The sequence below is a fragment of the Syngnathus scovelli genome, chromosome 6 (assembly GCF_024217435.2).
Source record: "Syngnathus scovelli strain Florida chromosome 6, RoL_Ssco_1.2, whole genome shotgun sequence".
Lineage (NCBI taxonomy): Eukaryota > Metazoa > Chordata > Actinopteri > Syngnathiformes > Syngnathidae > Syngnathus > Syngnathus scovelli.
Window position 1 is genome coordinate 6,413,944 of NC_090852.1, and position 25,124 is coordinate 6,439,067.

General features: G+C 40.5%; 3 protein-coding genes and 1 long non-coding RNA gene across 6 annotated transcripts in view; 2 read left to right on the forward strand and 2 right to left on the reverse strand.

Moving 5' to 3' along the window:
- Positions 1 to 181: 181 nt before the first annotated feature.
- Positions 182 to 3,684, reverse strand: LOC125970158 (uncharacterized). Its single transcript, XR_007482019.2, has 3 exons — positions 3,505 to 3,684; positions 2,208 to 2,560; positions 182 to 336 (listed from the first exon to the last, which is right to left on the reverse strand). It is a non-coding gene; the product is annotated as an uncharacterized lncRNA (long non-coding RNA).
- LOC125970140 (growth arrest-specific protein 2) lies at positions 248 to 16,396 on the forward strand. Of its 2 annotated transcripts, none has more exons than XM_049722162.2 (8): positions 248 to 438; positions 3,253 to 3,414; positions 5,234 to 5,364; positions 11,693 to 11,834; positions 12,961 to 13,024; positions 13,093 to 13,291; positions 13,371 to 13,478; positions 15,555 to 16,396. In XM_049722162.2, exons 2-8 carry the CDS (start codon positions 3,270 to 3,272, stop codon positions 15,783 to 15,785), a joined length of 1,020 nt encoding a protein of 339 aa, XP_049578119.1. In that variant the 5' UTR covers positions 248 to 438; positions 3,253 to 3,269; the 3' UTR covers positions 15,786 to 16,396. The 2 variants fall into 2 exon arrangements, with proteins under 2 accessions (XP_049578119.1, XP_068507317.1); XM_068651216.1 differs by lacking the exon at positions 248 to 438 and adding an exon at positions 2,523 to 2,601.
- A 346-nt stretch (positions 16,397 to 16,742) lies between these two features.
- Positions 16,743 to 20,121, reverse strand: svip (small VCP interacting protein). Of its 2 annotated transcripts, XM_068651217.1 has the most exons (5): positions 19,843 to 20,121; positions 19,612 to 19,662; positions 18,549 to 18,595; positions 18,028 to 18,144; positions 16,743 to 17,783 (listed from the first exon to the last, which is right to left on the reverse strand). In XM_068651217.1, the coding sequence occupies exons 1-4, from the start codon at positions 19,903 to 19,905 to the stop codon at positions 18,063 to 18,065; spliced, it is 243 nt and encodes an 80-aa protein (XP_068507318.1). In that variant the 5' UTR covers positions 19,906 to 20,121; the 3' UTR covers positions 16,743 to 17,783; positions 18,028 to 18,062. The 2 variants fall into 2 exon arrangements, with proteins under 2 accessions (XP_068507318.1, XP_049578132.1); XM_049722175.2 differs by lacking the exon at positions 18,549 to 18,595 and having other exon boundaries at positions 19,843 to 20,107.
- A 336-nt stretch (positions 20,122 to 20,457) lies between these two features.
- ano3 (anoctamin 3) overlaps positions 20,458 to 25,124 on the forward strand; it is a 42,722-nt gene continuing 38,055 nt past the window's right edge. The window contains exons 1-2 of the mRNA XM_049722046.2: positions 20,458 to 21,224; positions 23,806 to 23,958. Of these exons, the coding sequence (XP_049578003.1) occupies positions 21,185 to 21,224; positions 23,806 to 23,958 (193 nt within the window). The 5' untranslated portion in view covers positions 20,458 to 21,184. The remainder of the gene's footprint in view (positions 21,225 to 23,805; positions 23,959 to 25,124) is intronic.

The window sequence follows — 25,124 nt, forward strand, 5'->3', positions numbered from 1 at the left end:
ATATAGTTAAATACCTAGGAGTTATTTGCTGAAAGTTTTTTGTTTTTTTTAAATCATAGTCAATATTTTCACTGTACAATGGCAAAGTGTGTGTTGTTTGTTAAATAAAAAGTCTCTACAATTTATCTGGTCATGACACAAATGAAATGGCACAATGTGCATGGGATACTTTATCGAACAGTTTTATTGAATGTAATCCAGATATGGCATAATGAGACAGCCTGTTAGTGAGGGGGAGGTGGGAAGATCAAACTTCCCTCCCATCAACTGTGTGAGCGTGTGTGTCGACAGCTCGTTGTGCAGAGCTCTCTGGTCTGGTCCAGTCTGTTGAGTAACCTGTAGGAGGGTGCACGGCAGTTTAAAGCATGAAAAGTAGAAACACGCAGCTCAAAGGACGAGTGAGAGGAAGGTGAGCTCCCAGCAGCTGAACTCTGAAAGGTGAGCACTGATGATAAACTGCCTTCTTGGACACTTCATGCACTGTTTGTCTTCTGGTCACAATTTGTTTGAATTTAGCAACTGTTAGGATGAAATAAATTGTTACTTGATGACAACTAAAAGCCGATAATTGATATTTAGTTAGAGGTTCTATAGCTGTTGGGATGTTTTTAATTAAGCAGTGGACTCTTGAATTTGTGTCATGACTCATCACCCTTAAGCCTGCATCCTGACTGGCGGATTATCTGATTTGGCTTTTTGATATTTAGCAACTGTTGATGAATAGAGATGTTTTTAATGCCAATTGCAGTTGTAAAGTGTAGCAGTTAATCCGCTGCAAATCTATTCAACTGAATTCAGGCACAGCAATAAATCATGTGCGGTGCAAGAATTTCCATATGAAGTCATCCATATGTTTTATGAACTTAAATGTTATTTATTGACAGTGTATGTGAAGCATATGGTTTAGTAAAGGCCTGATGTATCCTGTTTCGAACTGAATGAACATAGGCTAAACTGGCACATGATCCCAGATGAGGTTTTATGGCTCATGGGCGAAACACTTATTGCAAGTTCACCTTGTTGACTGTTAAATATAACAGGTGATACAATTTGATACACGGCACACATAACGTTTACATGTAAACAACACTGAACTTTTGCCCCTGTTGACAAATCTTGCTCCAGATCTCAAGAAGGAAGGATTAGAACAACAGAGCCACTCTTGTTTTTTTTTTGTTATAATTGATTCAGTTGCTGAAGTTCCCATCCGTTTGCTATTCCCGCAGCAATCTACAGCTAGCCACTATATATTATGTTCCTTTCATGGCAGTCACAAGGCCTCTGTTCTGAGAAATGTTTACATTTATATCTTTGTATATTTGAGGAGTATTGTGCAGGTCTTCTGTTCCTAATCCAGAGTCAACATCTGGATCTGGAATCTGACTCTGGGAAATTGTAGCTGGCAGGTTTAGTAGGATGTATGCGTACAAAAAAGTCCAGCAAGGTTAGGTATGTTTTTTGACATGCTCTTGAGGAGGTCAGGCAACAGCGTGGTGCCAGGCCAGAACAACAATTGGTTGTTTCTTTTAAAGACATTTCCCCAGGAAGATGTGGCTCAAACCTCAATGAGATGTTGAGTCACATTTCTGAAGAACAATGCAGCTTTTGAGTTAAAGGAAGACAAATCAAACAAGCTACAGTATGTCAAATGACACTATTGTGAGGTCAGTAGCATTTTTTTTTTTTTTTTTTACACGGTGGGGTCATCAACAGTTAAGGTTATATGCTTCGACTTACAATATCTCCAACAAGAGCAATCAATGTACTAAACAGTATAGTGAACAAATATCCTGTCTAATTTAGTACAAAATAATGTCACAAGGTCAATTTGTGTCAACTCGTGGCCGTGTATTAATATCGATCATCAGACTTGATCAAATTATATTTTGTGCCCAGCCAGTTGCTGCCAGTTTCATCCACTGCCTTGCTGACTTTGATCAGAAAAAATGATAAAAATAAATGATAATAAAATTAAGTAATAAAATAATAACAATCAAATACTACAAATTAAATCCTATCATCATCATGAGATGAGTTAATTTATACATTTATGTTTTGGAGTCAACCACTCGCCACAATTCTGCTGAATTGACACTGAGTGGCTTACAATGGTCTTGTTTGCTGAAGCTGTGAGACATGAGAACTTGTCCCGCTGCCCCCCATTCAGCCTGCCAGCCTGCTCCACGGTGCTGGTGGGAATATAGTACCTGTGTGCTGCTGCTGACCGTCTTCTGAGTTGTGGATGTCAAGACAGGTCAAGGTGAGCTTGTCTCCAGGAAGATGTCCACAGTATGGTTCAGCGTCATCCAACTCCAGATGGAGTCCCTTCTTTTTTTGTAAATGGTGCACACCAGTCATATTTGTCTAATTCATACTGTTTTCTTAGCAACTTGGAAAAAAGATCTTTAGAGCCTTTTCTTCTGCTTCGGTTTCTTCTGTTATTCTTCAATGAAACATGCTCCATATTCCTTACAATGTCATCATGTCTGCACAGCCGCGCTACCTCCTACTCCAAGCCAGCAGTCTTAATGGTGGAATTCCCGACTTGAAGCCTGAGCGCCTGTGGAGTAGAATGTGAAAGATTTTCAACACTTGGCAAAGGTGGATATTGGAAGGTTGCGTTTAGTGAAGGAAATCACATTACAGGCGCAAAGGACCAGTTAAATATGGCTTTGAATATTGATGGCAAGTGCAGTCCCTCGCCAGGGCGCATTAATAAGGCCTGCTGCCTTGTTGAGTATCTTGAAGTGACTTAAACTACACACGGTGGACTGAATGCAAGACGCTTTTTCAGTTTCCTTCTATCCAAGCAAAATGAGTCCAGCTGCGTTAATGTGCTTCTTTTATGTCATTGATGTCATCAGATGTACTAAAAACCAAACCGCTATTTGGCCCATAGGACAAAGTCTTTTGTCTGTTGTTTTCTTTGTGGGAATTACAACCCAGAATGTCCACTGTTAGATCACAACTTTTCACCCACAAATCACATGTTAAAATCTCGTTCAGCTTTATTTTACATGACACGTGCCATTTCATTAGTTACAATCTAATGAGATCCAATCATATAATTGGGCCATTGAGCCTCACTGTGTGAAATGTATTATGTGTTATGTTTACTATTTTATTGTATGTGATGGCATGACTATTGCTAAAAAAATAGAATAAAGTCAAAATAATCCATGCAAACGGACAGGCTGGAAGTTTCCTTTCCAGATGTTCATGTGTCCTGTCTTCTATCTCTCACTGCTCTAGGTTATCCATTGGAAACCATGTGCAGCTACCTCAGTCCCAAACATCCGAGCAGCCCCGGCCTGACAGACATGCAACAGTACCACCAGTGGTTGGCCAGTCGACATGAAGCCAGCTTGTTGCCTATGAAGGAAGACCTCGCCCTCTGGCTCACCAATATGCTTGGTGAGCGTGCACACTAACCCCCCCACCAGTCTCTATCAGGTTATGTGAAAATTCTAGCATACAAAGTTAATTGAATTAAAAATAGCTCACCTTCAAAAAGCCTTAAATCAACTGTTAAGTTGTATTACTTTAAATTTAAGTAAAGCTGAACCACCAATGTTGCACGAGTCCTACATAAGCTCCTATAGATTTGCCTTAATTGAATAATGGGCATCATTACAGCTCGGGGATAATGCCGCACCTGTGGTAAGGAGTCGTGGAAGAGCAGCAGCAGGCTTGCTATTGTCTAATAAATCACTGCGTGTTCTCTTGTTAAACAGCAATGCACTGACAGAACAAAAGCATGAATAACATAGTGGCTCTAATGTGGTTTAAATCTGCCATGTGCTTATAGTAAACAATACGAGTAGGCTTGAGAAACAATGAGTAAACTGGGTTTGTGTCTTATATGAGACATGAAAACGTTAATGCTGTCACGTTTATGTGTAACATAGTAAGTATGGGAAGACTGCAAAGTTGTTGTTTTCTCTCACCAGTAAGAACCACACTATGTATAAATAATAGTAAAATGACTGATCTAAAACAGGGAAAAGCCCTTGAGCAAAAAGAATGAATAAAAAGTGGCACCATTGCAAAAATTATAAGTATAGTAAGTACCCATTTTTTCCATTTTATAAAAATAATTTCTGAACATAACATGTTAGCTTTTTTTAAATCATTACAGTGGCTGTACCTAAGATAGCTACATAACTAGATAGTGAGCTAGCTATTTAGCTAGCTAGTGAGCTAGCTATAGCGAGCTAGCAGATAGGTAGGTAGGTAGGTAGGTAGGTAGGTAGGTAGGTAGGTAGGTAGGTAGATAGGTAGATAGGTAGATAGGTAGATAGGTAGGTAGATAGATAGATAGATAGATAGATAGATAGATAGATAGATAGATAGATAGATAGATAGATAGATAGATAGATAGATAGATAGATAGATAGATAGATAGATAGATAGATAGATATTAGCTGTTAATGTTGCGATTAAATACATAAATAGTAATATTAGTTTCAGCTGTCTTCTCGAGGTTGAGCGCGTTTAAAGCCCCTGAAGGGGCTGTTATGGTAAGCAGAGAAGGGAGAAGAAATATGGCGAAAAGTCTACCGTTTGAGTGGGAGGAGGACACTCGCTTGTATTGATGAGTCATGTGGTAATGGGAGGCAGAGGCATTTATAGGATGGAGGAGCCAAAATGAAATACTTCGAAGTCTATCTGGAATAAATTGTCCTCACACAGCAGGACTTGAAGGGAGCATGTGCGTATACTGTAAGTCGAGTATTTCTCAAGATTTGCAATCTCTTTTTCTGGGCGCAAGACAACATTTGGAAATCATTAAATGCTGTGAACCCCCAGACTTCCCTGCTATAAGAAACAGAAAGGGATGAAGAAAAAAAAAAATCTCCGGTTTCTTTCCACAGGCACCCCTCCTTGCCACCACCTCCTATTTCACGATCTCACTGAAAAAGAATGAACCACTGGGAGTCAGTTAATTGGACACCACATTTTGATTGTTAATCTGCTCTAGCTCTACTTAGTGTGCAGGTTAACTATACAGGTACACATTTGAACTTTGACCTTTGTTTTTAGCCATTCTCCTAATGAAACACCTTTTTACAAGTAGCAACATAATGAAGAACTGCAGAGCCGCACAAGGCAGGCTCAACCAGGCGTGGCGTCTCCAGAGTCGTTTCTTGCATCACAATCTCCTTCACATATTTATGATGAATTTCCCGTGCTGGATTCCCCCTAATTTTTCATTTGTGTGTCCCTTGATCAGGCCTGGAAATCACCGCTGAGAGCTTCATGGAACGCTTGGACAACGGCTTCCTCCTGTGCCAGCTGGCTGAGACGCTGCAGGAAAAGTTCAGGCAAAATAGTGGAGACCTGTCTGCTCTCAACAATAGAAAGGTAGTCAAAATTGGGGCACTGTCACTATTATTACATTAGTCTGCTAAATGCTAACAGAGATGTTAAAGACTTGAGTGAGACAGGAAACAAGATTAGGATCAATTCTGTTGAAATCCAGATTTGTGATGCTTTTTACATCTACATTGCAAATCTGTTGCTATTCGTTGAGCTGACAAATTAACCCTCCTCACACATGTCATGAGTTAGCGCTCAACTCTAATCTAATTGATTCGAGACCGGTCGCTGGGCATTAGCAGTAACGTTTTATCGACCCTCGTAATTCCAACGTCAAATCAAGTCAAGTTAAGTCAAGTTTATTTGTATAGCCCTAAATCACAAACAGTCTCAAAGGGCTTCACATAGCCAAAAATTGACAATTATTCTCAAAGCATCCCCTGATCTTAAGCTCCCAAAAGGGCAAGGAAAAACTCAAAAAAACACTGCCAGGGGCAAATGAGAAACCTTGAGAAGGGACCACAGATGGAAGGATCCCCCTTTCAGGATCACCAGGTTGTAATGGATGCAGAGAGGGCACAAGTAATACAAAATATGGAAATCAATGAAAAAAATGGATGTCGGAGGTGCCCTCGATTGTCCTGGCAGTGTCTTCAAGGAGGTTGAGCTGCAGTTTCCTCATCTTGAATTGGTCCCCGAGAATCCAGCTAGCCGCTATCAGCTTTTGCGCCACCTAACTCCCTCCCCAGCCAGGGAGGGGGTGGGCAGAGAGAACAAAACAAACTCCGTCTGAATCGGCCACTACAAGTTAGTTAAAGGCCATCTCATAGATATGTGTCTTTAAACGTGTCTTAAATGTTTCTACTGAGGAAGTAGTTCTAATATCCATTGGTAGGGCATTCCAATTACATTCCATTCCATTGATAACGAGTAGGACCAATTATCAACATCTCAGTTTTATCTGGGTTAAAACGAAGGAAGTTGAGAGACATCCATTGCTTGATCTCCGCAAGGCACGCCTCGAGATTACAACGGTCCCACGGATCTGTCATCGATAACGGCATATATAATTGGGTGTCATCCGCGTAGCATTGAAAACTAATATCATATTTACGTATTATGTCCCCAAGCGGAATCATATAAATATTAAATTAAATCGGTCCGAGTACCAATCCCTGTGGGACACCACACGTAACATTATAGAGCTCAGAGGACGTATTGCCATGGACCGCTCGGTGCGTCCTGTCTGATGGATAGGAATAGAACCAGCTTAGTGCTGACCCTGAAATACCAACACAACTTTTAAGACGCCGTAATAAAATATCGAAGTCTACAGTGTCAAAGGCAGCACTAAGATCGAGTAGTAACAATACAGACGACGTATTTTAATCCATTGCTATGAGGAGATCATTAGTCACTTTAGCAAGTGCTGTCTCTGTGGAATGATTAGCTCTAAAACCAGACTGAAAAGAGTCATATCGATTATTAGCGACCATGTAATCAATAAGCTGCTGCGCTACTACTTTTTCAAGAAGTTTTGCTATGAATGGGAGGTTTGAAACTGGCCAATAATTACTGAGACAGTCCTGGTCAAGATTTGCTCGCTTAAGTAGCGGTTTAATAATAGCGGTTTTAAAGGCTGTTGGCACTATCCCAGAGGAAACAGACAGATTGATTATATTTAAGACGGACGGTCCTAAAATTGGAAATAATTCTTTAAGTAGTTTGGCTGGAAGCGGGTCGAGTAAACATGTTGTTTGTTTAGCCGCACTAACCAATTGTGTAAGCATTTCAAGGGACACGCTTTTAAAATTTGAGAAGGTTATTGCATGATCCCCAGCGCTAGTAACCGGCGGAGCGATTGGAATGGTATTCTTGATCTCGTCCCTAATGGGCTCAATCTTTTGAGCAAAACATTTCATAAACTCGTCAGCTGAGTGGAAGGAGCTATCGGGGGTCGGCTGGCGCAGAGTTAGCTTTGCCACTGTATCAAATAGGTATTTAGGATTGTTTTTATTGAGATTAATGACTTGCGAAAAATAACGGGTTTTTGCTAAGATAAGCGCATCTTTATATTTCAGGAGGCTGTCCTTCTATGCCTGATGGAAAACCTCAAGTTTGGTTAAACGCCATCTGCGCTCATGCTTTCTACATAATTGTTTAAGCGTACATGTTTCATCTGTGAACCACGGAGTTGGCCATCTACGGTGAGTTTTCAGACGTAGCGGCGCCACAGAGTCGATGGCTTTTAATAATGTCGCATTGAATTCCTTTGTAAGATTATCAATAGAGCCGCTGTATGCGGGAAACATGGCGGTTGCCGGCGACAGTAACTCAGATAGCGCAGTTGCAGTCATGGAGTTAAAATTACGGCTGCTATAATTCTGATTGCTCTCTTGTCTTTGACAAGGAACTAAAATTTAAAATTTTATTAAGAAATGATCAGACAAAACAGTAGTGTATGGCAGTACTGCTATATTTGAGGTTGCTAGTCCCTGGGATAATACCAGATCTAAGGTATTTCCATTCTTATGCGTTGGTGCCTGTACGGCTTGCGTAAAACCAAACGTACCGATTAAAGTCTGAAATGCCGAAGTCAGTGGTTCTGACGGTGAATTCATGTGGATGTTGAAATCACCCATGATAACTATATTATCTGCATTTGTCACTAGATCAGCCACAAATTCTGAAAATTCATCCAGGAAGCCAGAGTAAGCCCCGGGTGGACGGTAAATAACAGCAAGATAAAATGACGGTAAAGCAGTGGATCACATAATGAGAACTTCAAATGTTTTAAATACGTGGATTGAGCGAGGCCTAAATCTAAGCTCAGAATTTAAGATGAGGGCGACACCCCCACCCTTTTTTCGAGGACGCGCCACATGCGAGCTCACAAAATTTGGAGGCGAGGCCTCGTTAAGTGGCAGCAGTTCATTAGGTTTTAACCAGGTCTCGCAAAGACCAAAAACGTTTAGATTATGTTCCGTGATAAGGTCATTAACGAGAACTGCTTTCGTATGAAGCGATCTAATATTCATAAAACCGAGTTTAAGTGTAATCGGTCGATAAGGGTGCGTATCTATCAAAGGATTTTTAAACGGGATGCGAGTAAAATTGTGTTCTCTAGGCCTAACATCACCTCTCAAAAGTTTATTAGCGCGGTGGGATGAAACGACCGTGGGAATTTGCTGGTTACTATTTGTTACACATGTGAAGTTATCTAAAACAGGAACCGTTTCATCAGCAAGACCGGTCGGGACGGAGTGATTGGATTTGTCTACTACCCCAGTAGAAAGTGTGTTTATGTGTACTGTAGCACTATTCAAACTGTCGCGCTCTAATCTACACAAGGAGCTATGTGTATGCTGAAAGTCTAGCCTAGCACTAGTTAACTTTAACTTAACAGACTCCAAACCCTTCCTCACAGGTGGTCTAATCACCTGTGCCCTGGCCTGCTCTAAAGTGACCTGTCATGAGTGGCTCAGACAGTAATCTATATTCCTAGAAAGAGTGAAGGCGCCTTTACGGTTAGGGTGAAGGCCGTCCTTCCTCAGCAGGTCGGGGCGGCCCCAGAAGGAGGACCAGTTATCTATAAAATACAGTCCCTGCTTTTTACAGAACCCAGCCATCCATCGATCAAGGGAGAGTAATCTACTAAACCTCTCATCAGTGCCTCTCCCAGGCAGGGGGCCAGAGACAAATACTTGATGCCGACTCATCTTTCTGGCAAGATCACAAGTCCTCGCTATGTTTTTCTTTGTGATCTGTGATTGTCTCATCCTAACATCATTGGAGCCGACGTGTATCACTATGTCCGAGTAGCTAGTATTGGTGGAACTACGCTGTTGACGAGGCCTATTGCGAGTCAGCTCCCTAAGATCAGCTTCTATGTCGGGTGCTCTGCCCCCAGGAATACACATTACCGTGGCTGGATTTTTAAGCGTAATGTTTCGGGTAATGGAGTCACCTATGACCAAAGTGCGAGGGCCAGTGGACCGAGATGACTTTGGACGGCTATGCGTCTTACCTGGCTCATCGCGATTAGCAAGCCGCTTGGGACTAATGCTAACCGGGCTAGCGGGCTGTGTCCGCCACAACTACTGTTATCGAACTATTCTGCTCTAACTGGCGGACACGTCCCTCTAGCAGAGACAACCTCTCTAAGAGAAGGGTGCAGTTGATGCACGAAGCCGTACAAACCTCTTGGTCCGCTGCCATACTTTGTGTCCGAAGAGCGATCGAGAGCCAACGGCGATGTGGGCGGAAGTATATGATAAATATATGATACTATTAAATTTCACTCAATAAGATCAATAGAAGCTTCTTTTGTTGAACCTCTTGCTTAATAAATGTCCATATGCTCCTAGGAAAACAGTGAATATCTGTAAATGATTCAATAGCAAGCAATAATTGCCTTCTTAAGGGGATCCATCCAAAATGATTTAAAATAATACCCGATGCATGTTAGTCAGTGTTGATATTTGACCAGACATGTCGCGCTCGAGTGATTACACGCTTCTGTCTGAGGGAGAAAAAAACAAAAATGACCAGCTCGAGTTTCTGTTTGGAGGGCAAATGGGAAGCACAAGACTCCTTTGTTGGCGCTTCGGCACAACTTGTTGATGTCTGCAGTGGGGCCGTGGTTGTGCTGATGACGGTGCGTCTCCTGATCCCAGAACAGATGTGAGGAAATGTTTGAGGTCAAGAGCGTAGGACGACAGAAGCTCCTGCTAAAAAAGTTGATTGCCAAAGTTTGTATGCAGTTGTTGCGCAGAGAGCATACTGTATCATAGTGAGTGCTTTTTATTGCTATCACACCGAGAGCAATGAGGCATGAAGAATGAATAACATCAGCCAAGCCTCCTACAAACGGCGTACATGACACTCCTAAGGTTCCAGTTAAGTCGAATAATGCTTCATCAGCTCATTGTGGACTTAAATGTAATACGTCACCACACGTAAGCAAATGTCCATGTGTGTTCAAGATGCTTTCTAAATCCTATGTTTTGTGGGACTAAGTGATTCCAGCAGAGATGATAAAGTACTTTTTTGCGGTTGCTGTCTCGCCATCCTCCCCATGTGTATTGCTTCCATTTTATGAAAAATGGATGATATGTCTTTCTTGTCATATCACCACTGTGGGGTACGCTCAATGCAACCACGTCATTATCTTGTGGATTTTATTGCTGTCTCAGGGGTTGGAGGTTGAGTATGTGCAGATGTGAAGGTAGAAGTGCTTGGGAATATGCCTACCTCCAGGAAACATCAGAGTGAGTGATGTTGTTTGATCATCTTGAGTCTGCAGAGGTCCACCAAAACTGCACTCTTGGTATGGAGAGGTACTTATAGTGAGCAAGAATCTGTTTGATTTCGGGGAGAATCTGGATAAGAATGCAGTCGGAGGAAGAAAATGTATTTTCTGCTTTTGGATTTCAAGAATGATTCAGTACTAGACCATTCAGTACTATTCTCTGAGAAGCTGAAAATTAACTTAAACAGACAAACTGAATGTGAATTAAGCAGTAAAATGCTTTCCATAACAGGGGGGCGGCCATTTTGTCCCTTTGTGTCAACTGAAAGTGACATCACGGTTTTTCGAGCTCAGGCGACCAATCAAGGCTCGTCTATTGTTTGAGTTTGTTCATGTGACGTTTACAAGCTGAGCCACAATTGGTCGTTAATTTGTCATCTTTTCAGTTGACAGTGGCAAAATGGCTGCCCCCCTAAGATGGATAAAAACTGGTGGATTTTGCTTATTAATTCATATTCCACAAATGCAAAATTAATCAAAAACATGTTCAGACTAGTAGAGCAGCATAGAACATTTTAACGTAAAGAAAACGTTTGCCTTGACTTCCCCTTTAACTGCTCTTGGCAGGAAAGCAATTGAACATAAACATAGGGTAGACAGTAAAGTTCTGCAGACAAAAACATCTCAAGGAGAGCCTGGACAGAAAAGAAAAATACCCGCAAAGACTGCATATTTCCAGCATGATGTCATCGCACCTTTTATCATCGCACATATCCTGTATAAAACCACAGTAAGGCGAATAGATCTCCCCAAAGAGACGACGTGGGGGATGTGGGGCATGAGCATGTCATCTGATCTCCAATCATAGCGAGCCCAGTAACGTAGTAACAGTAACAGTAGCGAGCACTATTCTGGCCCGCCATCTCCCATATTGATCGGTGTGAAAAAAGGTTCCCCATCCTGGTCTGAAACAAGAGCCTCGAAGCAGATGGAGAAGGAAACGGTGGTGGGAAGGGTTTTAGTACACGTTGATGTTGCACCAGTGTGCCGTGGGGGTTCCATGAATGATCTTTTTGATTCGGATTTTCTAATCATCTGCTCACCTGTTCATGTGTTAACTAGGTTATTCCTTACCGGAGGATTCCATGCCGGCGAACTGCGCCGTCTGGCTCTTTCTTTGCCCGGGACAACACAGCCAACTTTCTGTCTTGGTGTCGTGAGGTTGGAGTAGGGGAAACGTGTTTGTTTGAGTCTGAGGGTTTAGGTGAGTGGATGATTAAATGGCTTTGCTTGTACCAGTGAGGAGAAACCCATGTGAAAAATATTTCTCAAAAGGAAACACGATGATTATATCGCCTCAAAATGAAACATTTCTGTGTTTAAAATGACCACATTAAAGCAATATGATCATGAATAATTATTATTTTTTAAACTAGCATGAATCAGGGTTTAGTTTCATCTCTAGTTTTATTTTTTTTAAATATAAATTGTCTTGTTTACAAGATTAAAAAAAGAGATCAAAAGACTGACCAAAACAAAGAATATTTTTGCCAAAATAAATTTTTTAGGTTCATAAATATAAAAAATAATATAAAAAAAAAATCTGACATGCTTACTAATATTAGCGTAAATGAATTGAACGTACAGACAAAAGTACGGGCAGAAGAAGAGTGTCAGGAAAGTAGGGCAACACTATGTAAATGTTTTCCTCAACCTAGAGTAGGCACAGTTCTCTTTCCTGCTCGTGTTGTCATGTCGACGTGTGTGATGTAACACAATCAGATGTACAACATGTGACCCTTGAAGTATCATAAATTGCACGAATATTCACGCAATCATAATTTTTTTCCCAATACCCGCTGGAGTGTCGCTAATCATTTTGGAAGGCCACGTTTCACACTTATTGAGCCAACCGCTCAGTGAACGTCCTCACAACACTGAGCAGCTGACAACTGTCTCTTTCTTTTTTTTTTCCCCCTCCCTTCATTCCCTGAAAGGAATTTGTCAGTTGAACAACAAAAAGGTTTGCTACCGTGCCATGGATGTAGTGTGTGTGATGTTTTGCTGTGGTGTGAGTCACATGGCGTGGTGTGCCTCCTCAACATGATTGCTCGCTCACCTTAACCGTAGACTACACACAAAAAAACACCCTGTCAGCAAAACAAAACTAAAAACGATGCTGCTGCCGCCACACTATCACTCTCATTCTTTATGTTCTTACATAAGGTCACTTTCATAATAGAGCACTTTGACAATTTTTTTTTTTTTTTTTGACCCCACCATGCTTCTCACTTTCCAGTTAGCACTTTTAATTCATCTTCATTCACTGCGTGTTACTGTTAGTCAGTCTGATGACCACAAATTAACTTTTTTTTTTTTTTCTTCTGTAGTTCTTCATAAGCAGCCACGAGAAGTCTGCCTCTGCCTGTTAGAGTTAGGCCGGATCGCATCCAGGTACCCTTCAATTCACTATCATGTGAGTCTATACAAAAATAGTTATTTTGTTCTTTGCCCCTGCACAGGTACAACGTGGAGCCCCCCGGCCTTATCAAACTGGAGAAAGAGATCGAACAGGAAGAGAAAGCACCTCTACCTCCTCCATCTCCAGCATCCCCAGTTCAACCCCTCCCTCCATCACCCTCATTGTCACCCACCCCGTCGCCGACTCTTCCCAAAGTCACCTCGAGCAAGAAGAGCACTGGGAAGCTGCTGGACGATGCTGTAAGTCACCACTTGTACGTTTTGGCCTCGAAAGACAAATATGAATAACACGTGTGTGTGTGTGTTACGTGTTTGACAGGTAAGACATATTGCTGACGACCCTCCCTGCAGATGTCCCAATAAATTCCATGTGGAGAGGCATTCGCAAGGCCGATACCGTGTTGGGGAAAAAACGCTTTTTATACGAGTGAGTATGTGTCATTGTCAAAAAGTACAACGTACTGCTGGTTTTTTGATGCTGCTCGACGAGTGTACAGTGTGATACTGTGACGCACACTCTGGAATGTACGTCGGCCATTTTGCAAAGAGCCTGCTGTTCTCATTGACTGGAAATGCTATTGGGATCAATTTCTATCCTCGGTCAAGCATAATGTGACTCATTGGCTGTAAAGACAAAATAAAAGCCACGCATTCCCCAAGGTGATGACCAAATGATTCCTTTCAAAATATTTCATCAAATAGTGTTCAATGACCGTCAGGATCGACTACTCATCCAGGAAATGTTACTCAACTTTCTCCCGAGTGGAGAAAGAGGAGATGCATTCTTCAGTTCGTAAAGATTTGATTCATGCATTGTCCGTCCCCTTGGGGTGATGGTTACTTGGCAACCCTCTTTACCTGAAGTCACACCTCGGAGGCTCTGCACAGATGAGTCACTCTTCGCTGTCCTCTACTGTCAGCTTACTATCATGCAGCAGCTTCTCAAATCAAATTGACACTTTTGAGCTAAAGATGATGTTTGGCTTTATTTAATATTGCTCTTCACTGCCAGAAGAGCTCGACATGTCGCGTAAGCTCTGTTTCCTCATTTTCTTTTTGTATGACTGATTGAATACCTTCATCTTGATACAGGTGGTGAAGAGCTTACTCTGCCTTTATTCACCCCAGCGTACATGTAAATTCGCTTTTATTAATGTAGCTTGGAATCAATTTGCCTTGCCTCAAAGAACTTCACATACATGGCCAGACAAAAATATAATTTCTATACATGCACATATATTCTGGATATTTCAAAATTATTGTACGTCTGGAAGCTATTATTAGAAAAAGAGGCAGCCTTTTCAAAATATATATATAATTAGTGTTCGGATGTATATAATGAGTCTAGTCCCATTCATACAAAGTGCAAGCTATACAGTTTGACCTTTGTATGTCACTCAGCACTCACTAAAGATGTTATAATCAAAATTCAGTTGAACAGCCAGCAGCTGCTTTTAATAATGAAAAAAAAAAAAAGCAAATATAATGGCTAGGTTGCCATAATGTGGAGGTCAGGCCTGCAAGTCACTCTCCACTCCAAGTATAAATGAGGTGGTTGTAGTTCCACTACCTCCTAAGAATTTGTGAGAGACGCTGTCAAATATACGCCCCGAGGACCCCTGTCCTTCATGGGACGTGTCCCAAAGCTTGAAGATTGAAATGCCTCAGGGACATGCAGCTCCATTAAATCCACAGTCACAAAGCCCGAAGGCCCGCTGCCGCTGATTGGAAGCACCGCCCTGCCAATGGCCTCTCGATTCATTCTTTTAAGGAGCTTATAAATGCTGCATGTTGCGCCACTGCAGGGCAACAAAGTCTTATATCGCAGATTGAGGTGACAGTCTCACTTTCAATGTAACGAGAAAGCTCAGCATGTTTGTGTTGGGAAACAAATGTTCATAATAACTTGTGTAATCTTTATTCCGAGGACATTTTGCAAAGCAGCTTGCTGTAGGTAGGTGTAATGATGTGATCTAGTTGGTGAAAATGCTTCCATAGTGACGCACAAACCTTGAAGGCCATGAACAATGGTTTTGTCTCCTCTATCTCTTCTACGACGTTGCCATAGTAACCAAACGTGAAACTGTACCCTGATATGGCAGTGGGCCACTATTTGGAAGAAATACTGAGCAGAAACAACATCCCGGGAATGTGATCAATCAAACGTGACAGTGGAAATAACATCAAGATTTTCATGAAGTGTAGAAAACGTTACCTAAATTCTAAAATGTGTTCCATGAAATTGTTAGTACAGTCTATTCTCTTTATTTTGTCTTGTAGTCAGTACGATTTCTTCATGAGGTGGAAGCACGATGATTCTTCTTATTGCATTTAGCACATCGCTTGCTCTCCATTTTATTAGGCACGTCTGGAGGGGCCCAAAGCTCCCCTGCCTCAATTCAATCACCTACAACATCAAAGTGATGCTCATCTTCAAGCCAAATCCCTAATCAGGGAAATGCCAAGAATCCTAATATATCTAATCCTGCTCACATGTGCTCAGATGCTGCACAACAAACATGTGATGGTGCGTGTGGGAGGAGGATGGGAGACATTCGAGAGCTACTTGCTCAAGCACGACCCGTGCCGCATGCTCCAAATCTCCCGCGTGGAAGGGAAGACATCCCCCGTCGGTGGAAAAGGCCTCAACATCAAGGACCTGACGCCTGATAGCTACCTGGTGGTGGCGGCCAACCACCGCAGCAAAAAGTCAACACAGGAGACTGCACCATGATGAAGACTAGGTGCGAGACGTTCATGTAGACATTTAAAGTCAACTGGCTGTACATGGTGTACATTTCATTTAATAATATTATAACCAAGATAGTTCCCCCCCCCCCCCCCCCCCCCCACACACACACATTATTTTTCCTTTTAGTTATGTGCCTAAATCTATAACTTCATTGGACTTTTTGAACCGATAAATACAGTTTATATTCCATGCCAGTGGACTTTGAATATTTTTTTCCCATTAACACAAAGTTGACATGTGTACCACATTAAAACTGTGACGCTTAAGTGAATGTTGATTTACAAAGTGAAAAAAAAATAGCGAAGCCCAAAGTGGTTTGTTATCCGTTGTTCAGAGTACTGTTTACATATACGTACACAGTACTACTATAAGATATGGAAACCTCATTTGTATATATTTTGTTGTTTATCCATTATTATTTTAGATACTCCCATTTTATGGACTCATTTGAGTAACAGAAGTGATTTTTTTTAGCATAAAATTAGCAAATGCAGTACATGATATATAGCCACATGCTACTGTATTTATGCTAATAGCACGCTGGCACTAAGACCATTACTGATTCAAAAAAATAAAATTGACAATTAAAAGAGGACCGCTATTGTGAGCTACTTTATATTTTTGTTTCCCCGCGCCTGCTTTATTTCTTCTACTTTGCTGCCCTCTAAAGGTTAAGAAATGAAACATTTTCTCCTTTTGAAGATGAAAAGCTGATCGATCACATGAAATTAACCTTTTATTAATAAATGCCGATTAGATTTTACAACTTGGAATATTTTCCATAAGTGTCTTTTCTGACTGACTAGGTGAGTAAAATGGTGGAACAAAAAACCTGACATGACCTTGGTAGCGACACTTGACGCATTGCAGCGTGTCACTGGTAATTTATATTTCATATTCTGAATATACAATAAATATATGCAAAGAAAATCCAGATAGTCATATCAGAAAGCTAATTTATTGTAGCAAATTACATTGGCTTGATTATTTTTTCGACCAAAAGCCGAAAGCCTTTACAAATCAAGTCATAGCAGTGAGAAATGCACTTAGCCCAACCTTAAATACCTTCATTATAAATCATTCAGTTCTTCACTAGATTATATATTCACATTGCAGTTTGCTGATAATTCAAGTGTATACACACATACAACTGTGCTTAATATAAACGGTAACATATGGCAGGCAACGCAGTTTGTAAGAAATTCAGCAGGTTAAGCATGTGGCTACCCACATGTGAAATTCATGGCAGCAAAATGAAATTGTGCACAAAATGAAATGCAGAAGTGTAGTGTTAGCATTCATCATAAAAGTAGCTGGAGTTGGTAATGTTATTTGCAATCCTGACACTTAAAAATAACACTCTCTAGAAACATTGTTTAGATATCGTCACCTTCCTAAAATAATGGCCTAAGTGTTTTTTTGATTTTCTTCAGAAAACAAAAAACTGAACCAAAGACTGATTATAAATTTCATCTTAGAGATACAATTGAACGATCTGTGTCGCTAAGGATGTAGCACATTTTAGCAGAGCTGGCCTTTACAATGCTTGAGGCAAAAAATATTTTGTCAAAATATGACTCATGCATTTATTTCAAGGATGTGACGATAAAAACTCCAGCTTTCACGAAAAATGAATGACTAAGTCCAACCTATCATGGTTTCAAACAGTGGAATGAGTCTAAATCATGTTTGGAGAAGTCATAAAATGTACAGTGAATATGGTTAGGCAAGTTATTGTGTTGATGAAACTTGTAATTAGTAAGACCCACTGGGTTGTCCAGCTAGTTTGGCAACAAGCTCTTGACATTTCTGCCCCAATCAAATCTAACGGATCAACATTGAGCACTTTGAGCCGTTTCTCTCAAACTATCATGAAAATAAAGACCATAAATAGATGCGGAAAGCTGTTCAAAATATCTCGCAGAGATCCACTTTGTGGTTTTGGACGTTTTGAGTCTCGCAGGTTCAGCCCACCTGCCACTGCAAAGCAAACACAAACAGTGTTAGTGTTTAATTGTTCTTTACAGAGGACAAAGAAAACATGCCTGTGGGTATTTTTATATCGGTCTACATGCTTGCTCCACCGTTTGTGTTCAAGAATCACACCAATGCTGTTTGTCAGCCCGTCTATGGCACTTTGTAGTGTTTGTTTGCGTAAAGCTAAACTGATACAGCCCAAACATTGTTATTCTCTTTAATGAAAACAGGTACAAAATTGACTTACCCTCAAGCCGCCACCACTGCTGGACATGGATGTACTCATCGCCTGTTTCTCAATCTCTTCTTGCTTTTTTCTTTTCCTTTCAACCGCTTCTGGGTTTTTAACACCCCTGTGTGCTGTCTGAAAAAGAATCAAGAATATTAAACTGCAGGTGTTGCTTTGAAGAAGAAAATAAGAAATATATATTCGCGGGGCTAGGGTTGGGTCCAAATAGCGTGCTATTATGCAAACCAACAACAAATTAAGCAATAAAGGTGCATGGCAACCAGCAAAGCGGCCAACAGTATTATTGCCAGAAAAGTATGACATTCAGAGACACTATACACAAAAGACATGTTGCAATATGGGAGTGGGTTAAGATCCAGCATTTGGATTTATGGTAGAAAGGGTGAGGCTAGCAGTATTTATTCCACATAGTGCCAGAGTGAGCCTTATTTCTCTCTGTCTTTCTCTTAGAGGGACCAAAGAGGACGTGGCAGATGAGGTAAGGGACAATCCAGATTCACCTCCTTTTGTCTACTTACCTTAAGGCAGCTTTTGTGTGGGTCTTACGGATGCGCAAGTGGCTTCTCTGGACAGTAAAACATTGCTCACTAAAGACCATCTTAATTTCATTTATATATATATATATATATATATATATATATATATATATATATATATATATATATATATATATATATCAGTTGACTTCAAGACACATGACAGAGCTCTGCAACATATCCCTTTTCCACGATACACACATCATGTCTGTTTAACAGTAAAAAGATTAGTAGTTCAGAAAAAAAAAAGATTTTCTAAAAGTGGCCTCTGTTCTAAATTATACTCTGCTACTATTTAATCTCCTGAAATACATAAATAAAGGGTGAATAACATGGTGTAACCATTATTGTTACATGCTCTTCTGGGACATCAGACTTAGTTTTACACATATCAAGGTTTCTTGGCAGCTGAGTTTAAATATAAAGTCCTGTTTTAAGCATAACACTCTGGACCAAAATATAAAACATCTTCTCTGATAGTCTGCCAGCGTGGCTGCTTTAGAATGCCTGTGCACGCACATCACAGTAAGAAAATGCCTAAGTGCAATAAGGGAGGATTTTTTCCCCCTATATGGTCCAACTCGACAGCCAGCACGTGAACAGGGGCTCCCGGCATGAAAAAGCAATGCAATAATGGAGATGGCTCAAACATGTAGTCATTTGTTAGCAAATACATTTGCGAGGTGTAGCATCCATTTGGTTGGACGTCGTAGTTGTATTTCATTGATTTCAACTTTCCAAACTGTTGTGTCGAATTAGAACACATGATTTTACCTCAGAGACTTTTGAAGAAACAAATCACTGTTGCAAAATTAAATTTCAATTAATAACCAGGTCTGTACTTTTGAGAATTGCATGCAACTTTAAAATGTCTTGTCTTTTCCAGACAAGTCTTCACTTAATAGTGTTTCATGTTGCCCAAAACACCAAGACCGTCGTGAAACTGAAACATCACATGACAGCTACATGAAGCTGGGCTTATTGCAGAGCTGTCTGTTGTGCATGAAAGAGCCAAAGCGTTTCTTTCCCACACACACATTTTTACCTCTTTTTGTCTTCTCTCTGCAGCTTCAGCCAACTGTCGCCTTCTTGTCTCCTGGAAACACGACAAAAGTATAGTTTCACAAGTAAACAAACCCAAATTTGGTTAACCGGGCTTGGCCCAGCATGTCAGTCTAACGGTAAACATTAACACGATTTCTAGATTATATCGAGGACTACTTTGCCAATTTAATAGCACAGCAATTGTTAAAAGTTATTTGTTGTAGTTACATACTGGATCTGGAGTGTCAACAGTGTCGTCAACTGCCCCACCAAGACAGGGTAAGCACATCCCCATTCTGTACTCCCAAGCAAAAAGCAACGTTGAAAATGAGTTTTCGACTTCTATCTTCTTTACGCTTCGTTGCTAAAACTACCAACTAACTACTGCACTACAAACTAGACGACTCTGAAATCGGTGGTCAAAAGAGAAGTAAGAAGCAGCTTCTACTCTTAAAGGCTGTCGAGGTTACGTGCTGGGGCATGACGTCGACGTTAGCTTCGGCTAACATTAGCATTCAAGCTAAAAAGCGATAACTACGAAGCACAGCCCCGACAGTGAAGTATGCAACCCAGCCAGCCAATATATTCTCTTCGCATATTTTGTTTAGAGACCACGGTATTTGAAAGTTTTAGACGTCCTAATGAGCTTTGGTGACAGTTTAACCGGTTGACATATATGATTTAACCCAGCGTAAAGTAAAGTGGTAAATTCAAGAACTACACGAAAGAGGCATTTTCGATAACAATATGTTATGGAACAAAATGTTAATATGTTGTTCAGAAAAGGGTGGCATATATATTTGTCATGCTTATTGTCAATAATAATTGTTACCAAGGTTGTGTGAGTGAATTCGTTAGTTCATTATTGAATTTCTTTTTAACATTATGATCTTAAACACAACTCGGGTTTACGTCTAAGCTCGACTGCTTGTGCAGTAGCACCACCATGTGCCGAAAGAACAAAATGGCCAGCACGACAACCACTCAGAAATAATGGAGTGCAAACTAACTGTACGGTAGTTAATCAACAATTATGATTGACTGGCAAAAGAAAGCCAATGGGATCACGTCATATATTCACGACACAAACATTTTTTTCTTTTTAGTACTATACTGTACCAATGACAGCGTCCTTAATGTTTTGCTGCTGGTGGGACTTCCATCAGATACAATTGCATTAATCTAATGAAACAAAGTTATGACCTTTGCAAACGTTGATTTATTCCACTAAATCCAACCCAAGTCCACTTTTGAAAATATATTGTCCTCTTGTTGTAATTGGCTGAGAGATGGAAGAGTGACGTCCAAGCCTTTTGAGAGGGTGAGTGATGCTCCATAAAGCAGCTCCATCAAATCAGTATTCTCAAGCTTGACAGTTTAATGCTGGAGCTGATTTCACCCAATAAACGCTTCAAACTCCTCCCCTCCATGCTGGCTGCAGCGTTCCAGGTTATTTTGCAGCTCAAAGTGTGGCACTATAGGGCAAACGGCAGCCTCGTGAGATTATGCTGCCCTTACAAAGTGTACATGTGTTAATCACAAAGTTACTCATGGAGGATTTTCATTGATGACATATGGATGGGAAAGTATCTCAGGATGTTGATGGCTCCTCAGGTAAGTTGCTAATAGTTTTTACTGAATTGAACTTTGTTTCTCTTTGAAATTGTAATCCATGGATTTTTGCATTTTGTAACATATTTTTAATACTGAAGTCACTTTCCCTATGTCATAATTAAGAATATGGACATAATTTGTGTATCAACAAATAGATTCTTGGCTATCACTCAGTTTTCAAATAAACATGGCCTTTCTTAATTATCAACTGACTATACATATTCAGCAGTATTAGCAGTAGACATTGTACACTGTATCATTAACAAACAATGTCAGTTACAGGCAGACTATTGTCGATAGAAAAGTATCATTAATCCCTAGACTTAAAGTTCATGACAATCCCATCACTTTACCATTGCTTGCTTATTATACTTGATGTAAATATCTAAACGATAGAAGAACTTGGTCTCTTTAAAAAGCATCTTCTGGACACTATGAACTTCTTAAATTGATTGCACACCACTGAGTACAGTAAATAATTCATTCTTGTCATCGCTTAAACTTATGCTGTTAAATTGCAGAACCTTTGGCGAGAAAACAATAGATGAAATTCAATCTATTAGTTTTAATTTATTCATGAACTTAGAATGAATGTAACATATAACAGACATGCAAAATCATCATCTTATTTTCCATGTCCATAAGAGAAAAATAGAGTGGTCATCCCAGTATATGTTAAAAAATAAAATAAAATAACTCCACTTAAATGTTTGCAGAATAATAAGGGACAATTTTTATGTGTATAAATATCAGTGAAGAGCCACAGAGCATGACAGCCATTGACTTTATTGAGCTGCTTTTGAATGCTTGCATGCATGCATGCAAGCAAGCAGGCTGCAACTACAATTTGTTGTTACTGTACAGATCATCGCGGCCTCAGGCACACATACGCAAAAATGTCAACACTGTGATCATGGTCTGATAGCTAATAGGACAATGTTAACATCAATGAACATCTATGAGCCCGAAGCCTCGTTTAGCTCTTTGCCATCATCAAAACGCGTGTTAACTCCTAACAGGGCATTTGTTGCATTAAGTGAAATTTATTGGCCTATATCAGAGTCCTCCTCCATCATTTAAAGCCTAACTCTGCACAGAGGCGGGTTAAACCCGATATTGGTAATTTTGCAGGTAACTGTAGGGAGGTGAATCTGCGTGAGGGAGGGCTGCGCCGGTGTGGGAGTATCAGAGCCAATAAAAGAATGATCCAGAGAATTTGATGCCTGCTCCTCATAAATTTATAAATGAAATACAATGCTTTAGATCAACTGTCTACCCTTGTGTACATTACAAGGACTTGATATTATTTTCCTAGTAATTCCTTTTTCCATTTGTAATACTTTCATAGATGTACATGAAATTCAATTACTACGTCAAGATTTTTGAAGTAAGAAAGCAAATGTTTTTGATTTCAGCAGGCGGCAGCAACTTAAATATACAATTATGGAATGGCATCTTAATTTTTCTGTAAAGCACTGCTAACTTTAAAAGACGTCTTCTGATTTGATAGAAATTGTTTTGGGCTTTTAGCAAGCACTAATGCAGGCTGTTTAAGGGCTGTTTAGATGCATGCTAACTCTGAGAGGCCATGTTGTAATGGACATGCCTTATTGAAATGCATTGCTGGATGCACACACACACACACACATACACACATACACACACACACACACACACACGCACACACACGTGCATACACACACCCTTTACCTAATATTTATGTATGCGATGATAGCCTTTATTTTATTATTAAGTAGTTCTATTGTAATAATGACATTTTTCTCAGTGTATGGTCACATCATATTTTACTTTTTTTTTTAACTCACTCGCTAGTGGAACATGATACACTTTTTCTTTAACCGAGCAGTGTTGTGACATTGCACTGTCTCTTTGAATAAATAATCAGCCAGGCAGGAAGTTCATCTAGGAAGCACCTGCTCATATATCGATCTTATCTAATGTCTCCATGCCTTCTGAAATGTTTAATGACAGTTTTTCACTCAGTGAGTGCAGTCATATTAGACTGAAACACTCTCCCTCATATTTGACCACTTCCCAAAAAATCTAGCATCTCTAGTTGCACTTTGCCAATCAGTGCTGGTGCAATAATCTTCATTAATGGCAGCCAAATCCCACAGGGGGTTGATGAAATATGCTTATTCAGGTGGGGGAAATGCTTTGGTGTGCCGGTAATGATTGTTAATGCTGTCATGGGCAAAATTCATTGTTCCACTAGCGTGTACACCAGCCTGTCTGCCCGCTGGCTTTTTTCTTATGGGGCGCCATCAAGGTGACGTGATGTAGGCTGCAGTCCAACCTGTGCATGGAGATTCCTCAGTGAGTCATGATGTTTGGAAACAAAGGGCGGCCCGCAGTGCTTCTTGTTGTTTACAACGAAGCCAACGGACATCAACCCCTTCATGAATGTAATTGTTGCTAATGATTAGAAAAAAATAAATGTATATTCCAGTGCTTTGCTTCTGACTTTAAAGTCCTGTAACATGATGGAAAGCTTTGATTACTGTGCCCATATTTGCCATGTCCAGGTTGTGCTTTGAGACAATATGATATATATGTGCAGGAGGATCATGTCATCAGGACACTTGCATGTGGGTGCCCCTGCTGGACAATTGGGCATGCCGCTCCTCTGCTGGCCTCAGCCAGTCAGTCTCCTGGAGCTCCTCGGCTGCCCACACCCACTCTGGAGACACCACCCTAAGCGAGCAGACCTCAGGTGAGTTTGCCCAATCAACATAAATGAGAAAATAATCACAAAACGAAACAACAAAATAATAACAAATTAGAAGATGCATCAATTATAGCTCTCATTTCAAAATTTAGTTTTTTTTGTTCCACTCAAAAAAAAAGACATTCGAACAGGGGTGTGTGGACTTTTTCAAACCCTGAATATGACGATTGCAGTTACCAGATCAACCGCATGGTGGCAGTCTTTACTCTTATTGAAGCCTCGCTCCCCCAGCAATGCTATCATCTGACCTACATCTCAACAAGCAGGGGAAGGAAGAAATGAAATTTTTAAATGGTGCTAACCCGATAAGAGCTGCTTGATTATTTATTAAGCGGCCCAACAAGAGGAATGATGGTAGCTTTGAGTTTTAAATGGCCTGCCGTTGCAATGTTCACCATCTGCCCCTCCACAAATCGCCTTCCCTACATCTTACCAGTGGGGGAGGAGGACAGCAGATGGTATTTGCATCTATATGGCACCTGTCTGCCTCTCCTCCAAAATGTACACGTTCTTATTATTTTAGACTAGATGTTGCCAGGTTTCAGGTCCTGACTGGAGCTCTTTGTGCTTGACTTTGACATAAGATGGTGTGACCTTGGAAGCTGAAATTTCACTTGCCACTGAGGAGAAGCATTAAAAAAAAAAAAAAACGAGGATAGAATTTCTGTGATGTACACTTGAGTGTGAAAGTAAATCAAAATTATAATATTCTGCATACTGAGGCACATTGATTAGCCCAGAAATAAAATGCACTCTTGTGTCTTCTGTCTTCCCTTTGGAGAAATAAGGCAAAATTGAACCATCGGCTTTAATATCCAGTTAGCAGCTGTACTGCACGACGGAAGTAATAGTTTTCCTGACTAATGGATAACAATTAGCTTCCAAGACGGACTGCCCTGCAGCAGTGTGTCTATTGATTGTTGCACTTTTTGCCTACAGTTTGCGATGCCAGAGCAGATTTGTGCAGGCCAGAATGAGCTGAAATCATGTGGCGTCTATTTGTAATGACTTTGTTACTGCTGGCCAGTCAGCAATCTGACCTGTGGTGCAGCCGTTGCGTGTTACTCTGTTGTACATGTCGGCCACTTCAATAGTTGCATATTTTGATGAGATTAAATATAAGGACTATATCAAAATAGGGTCATATGATT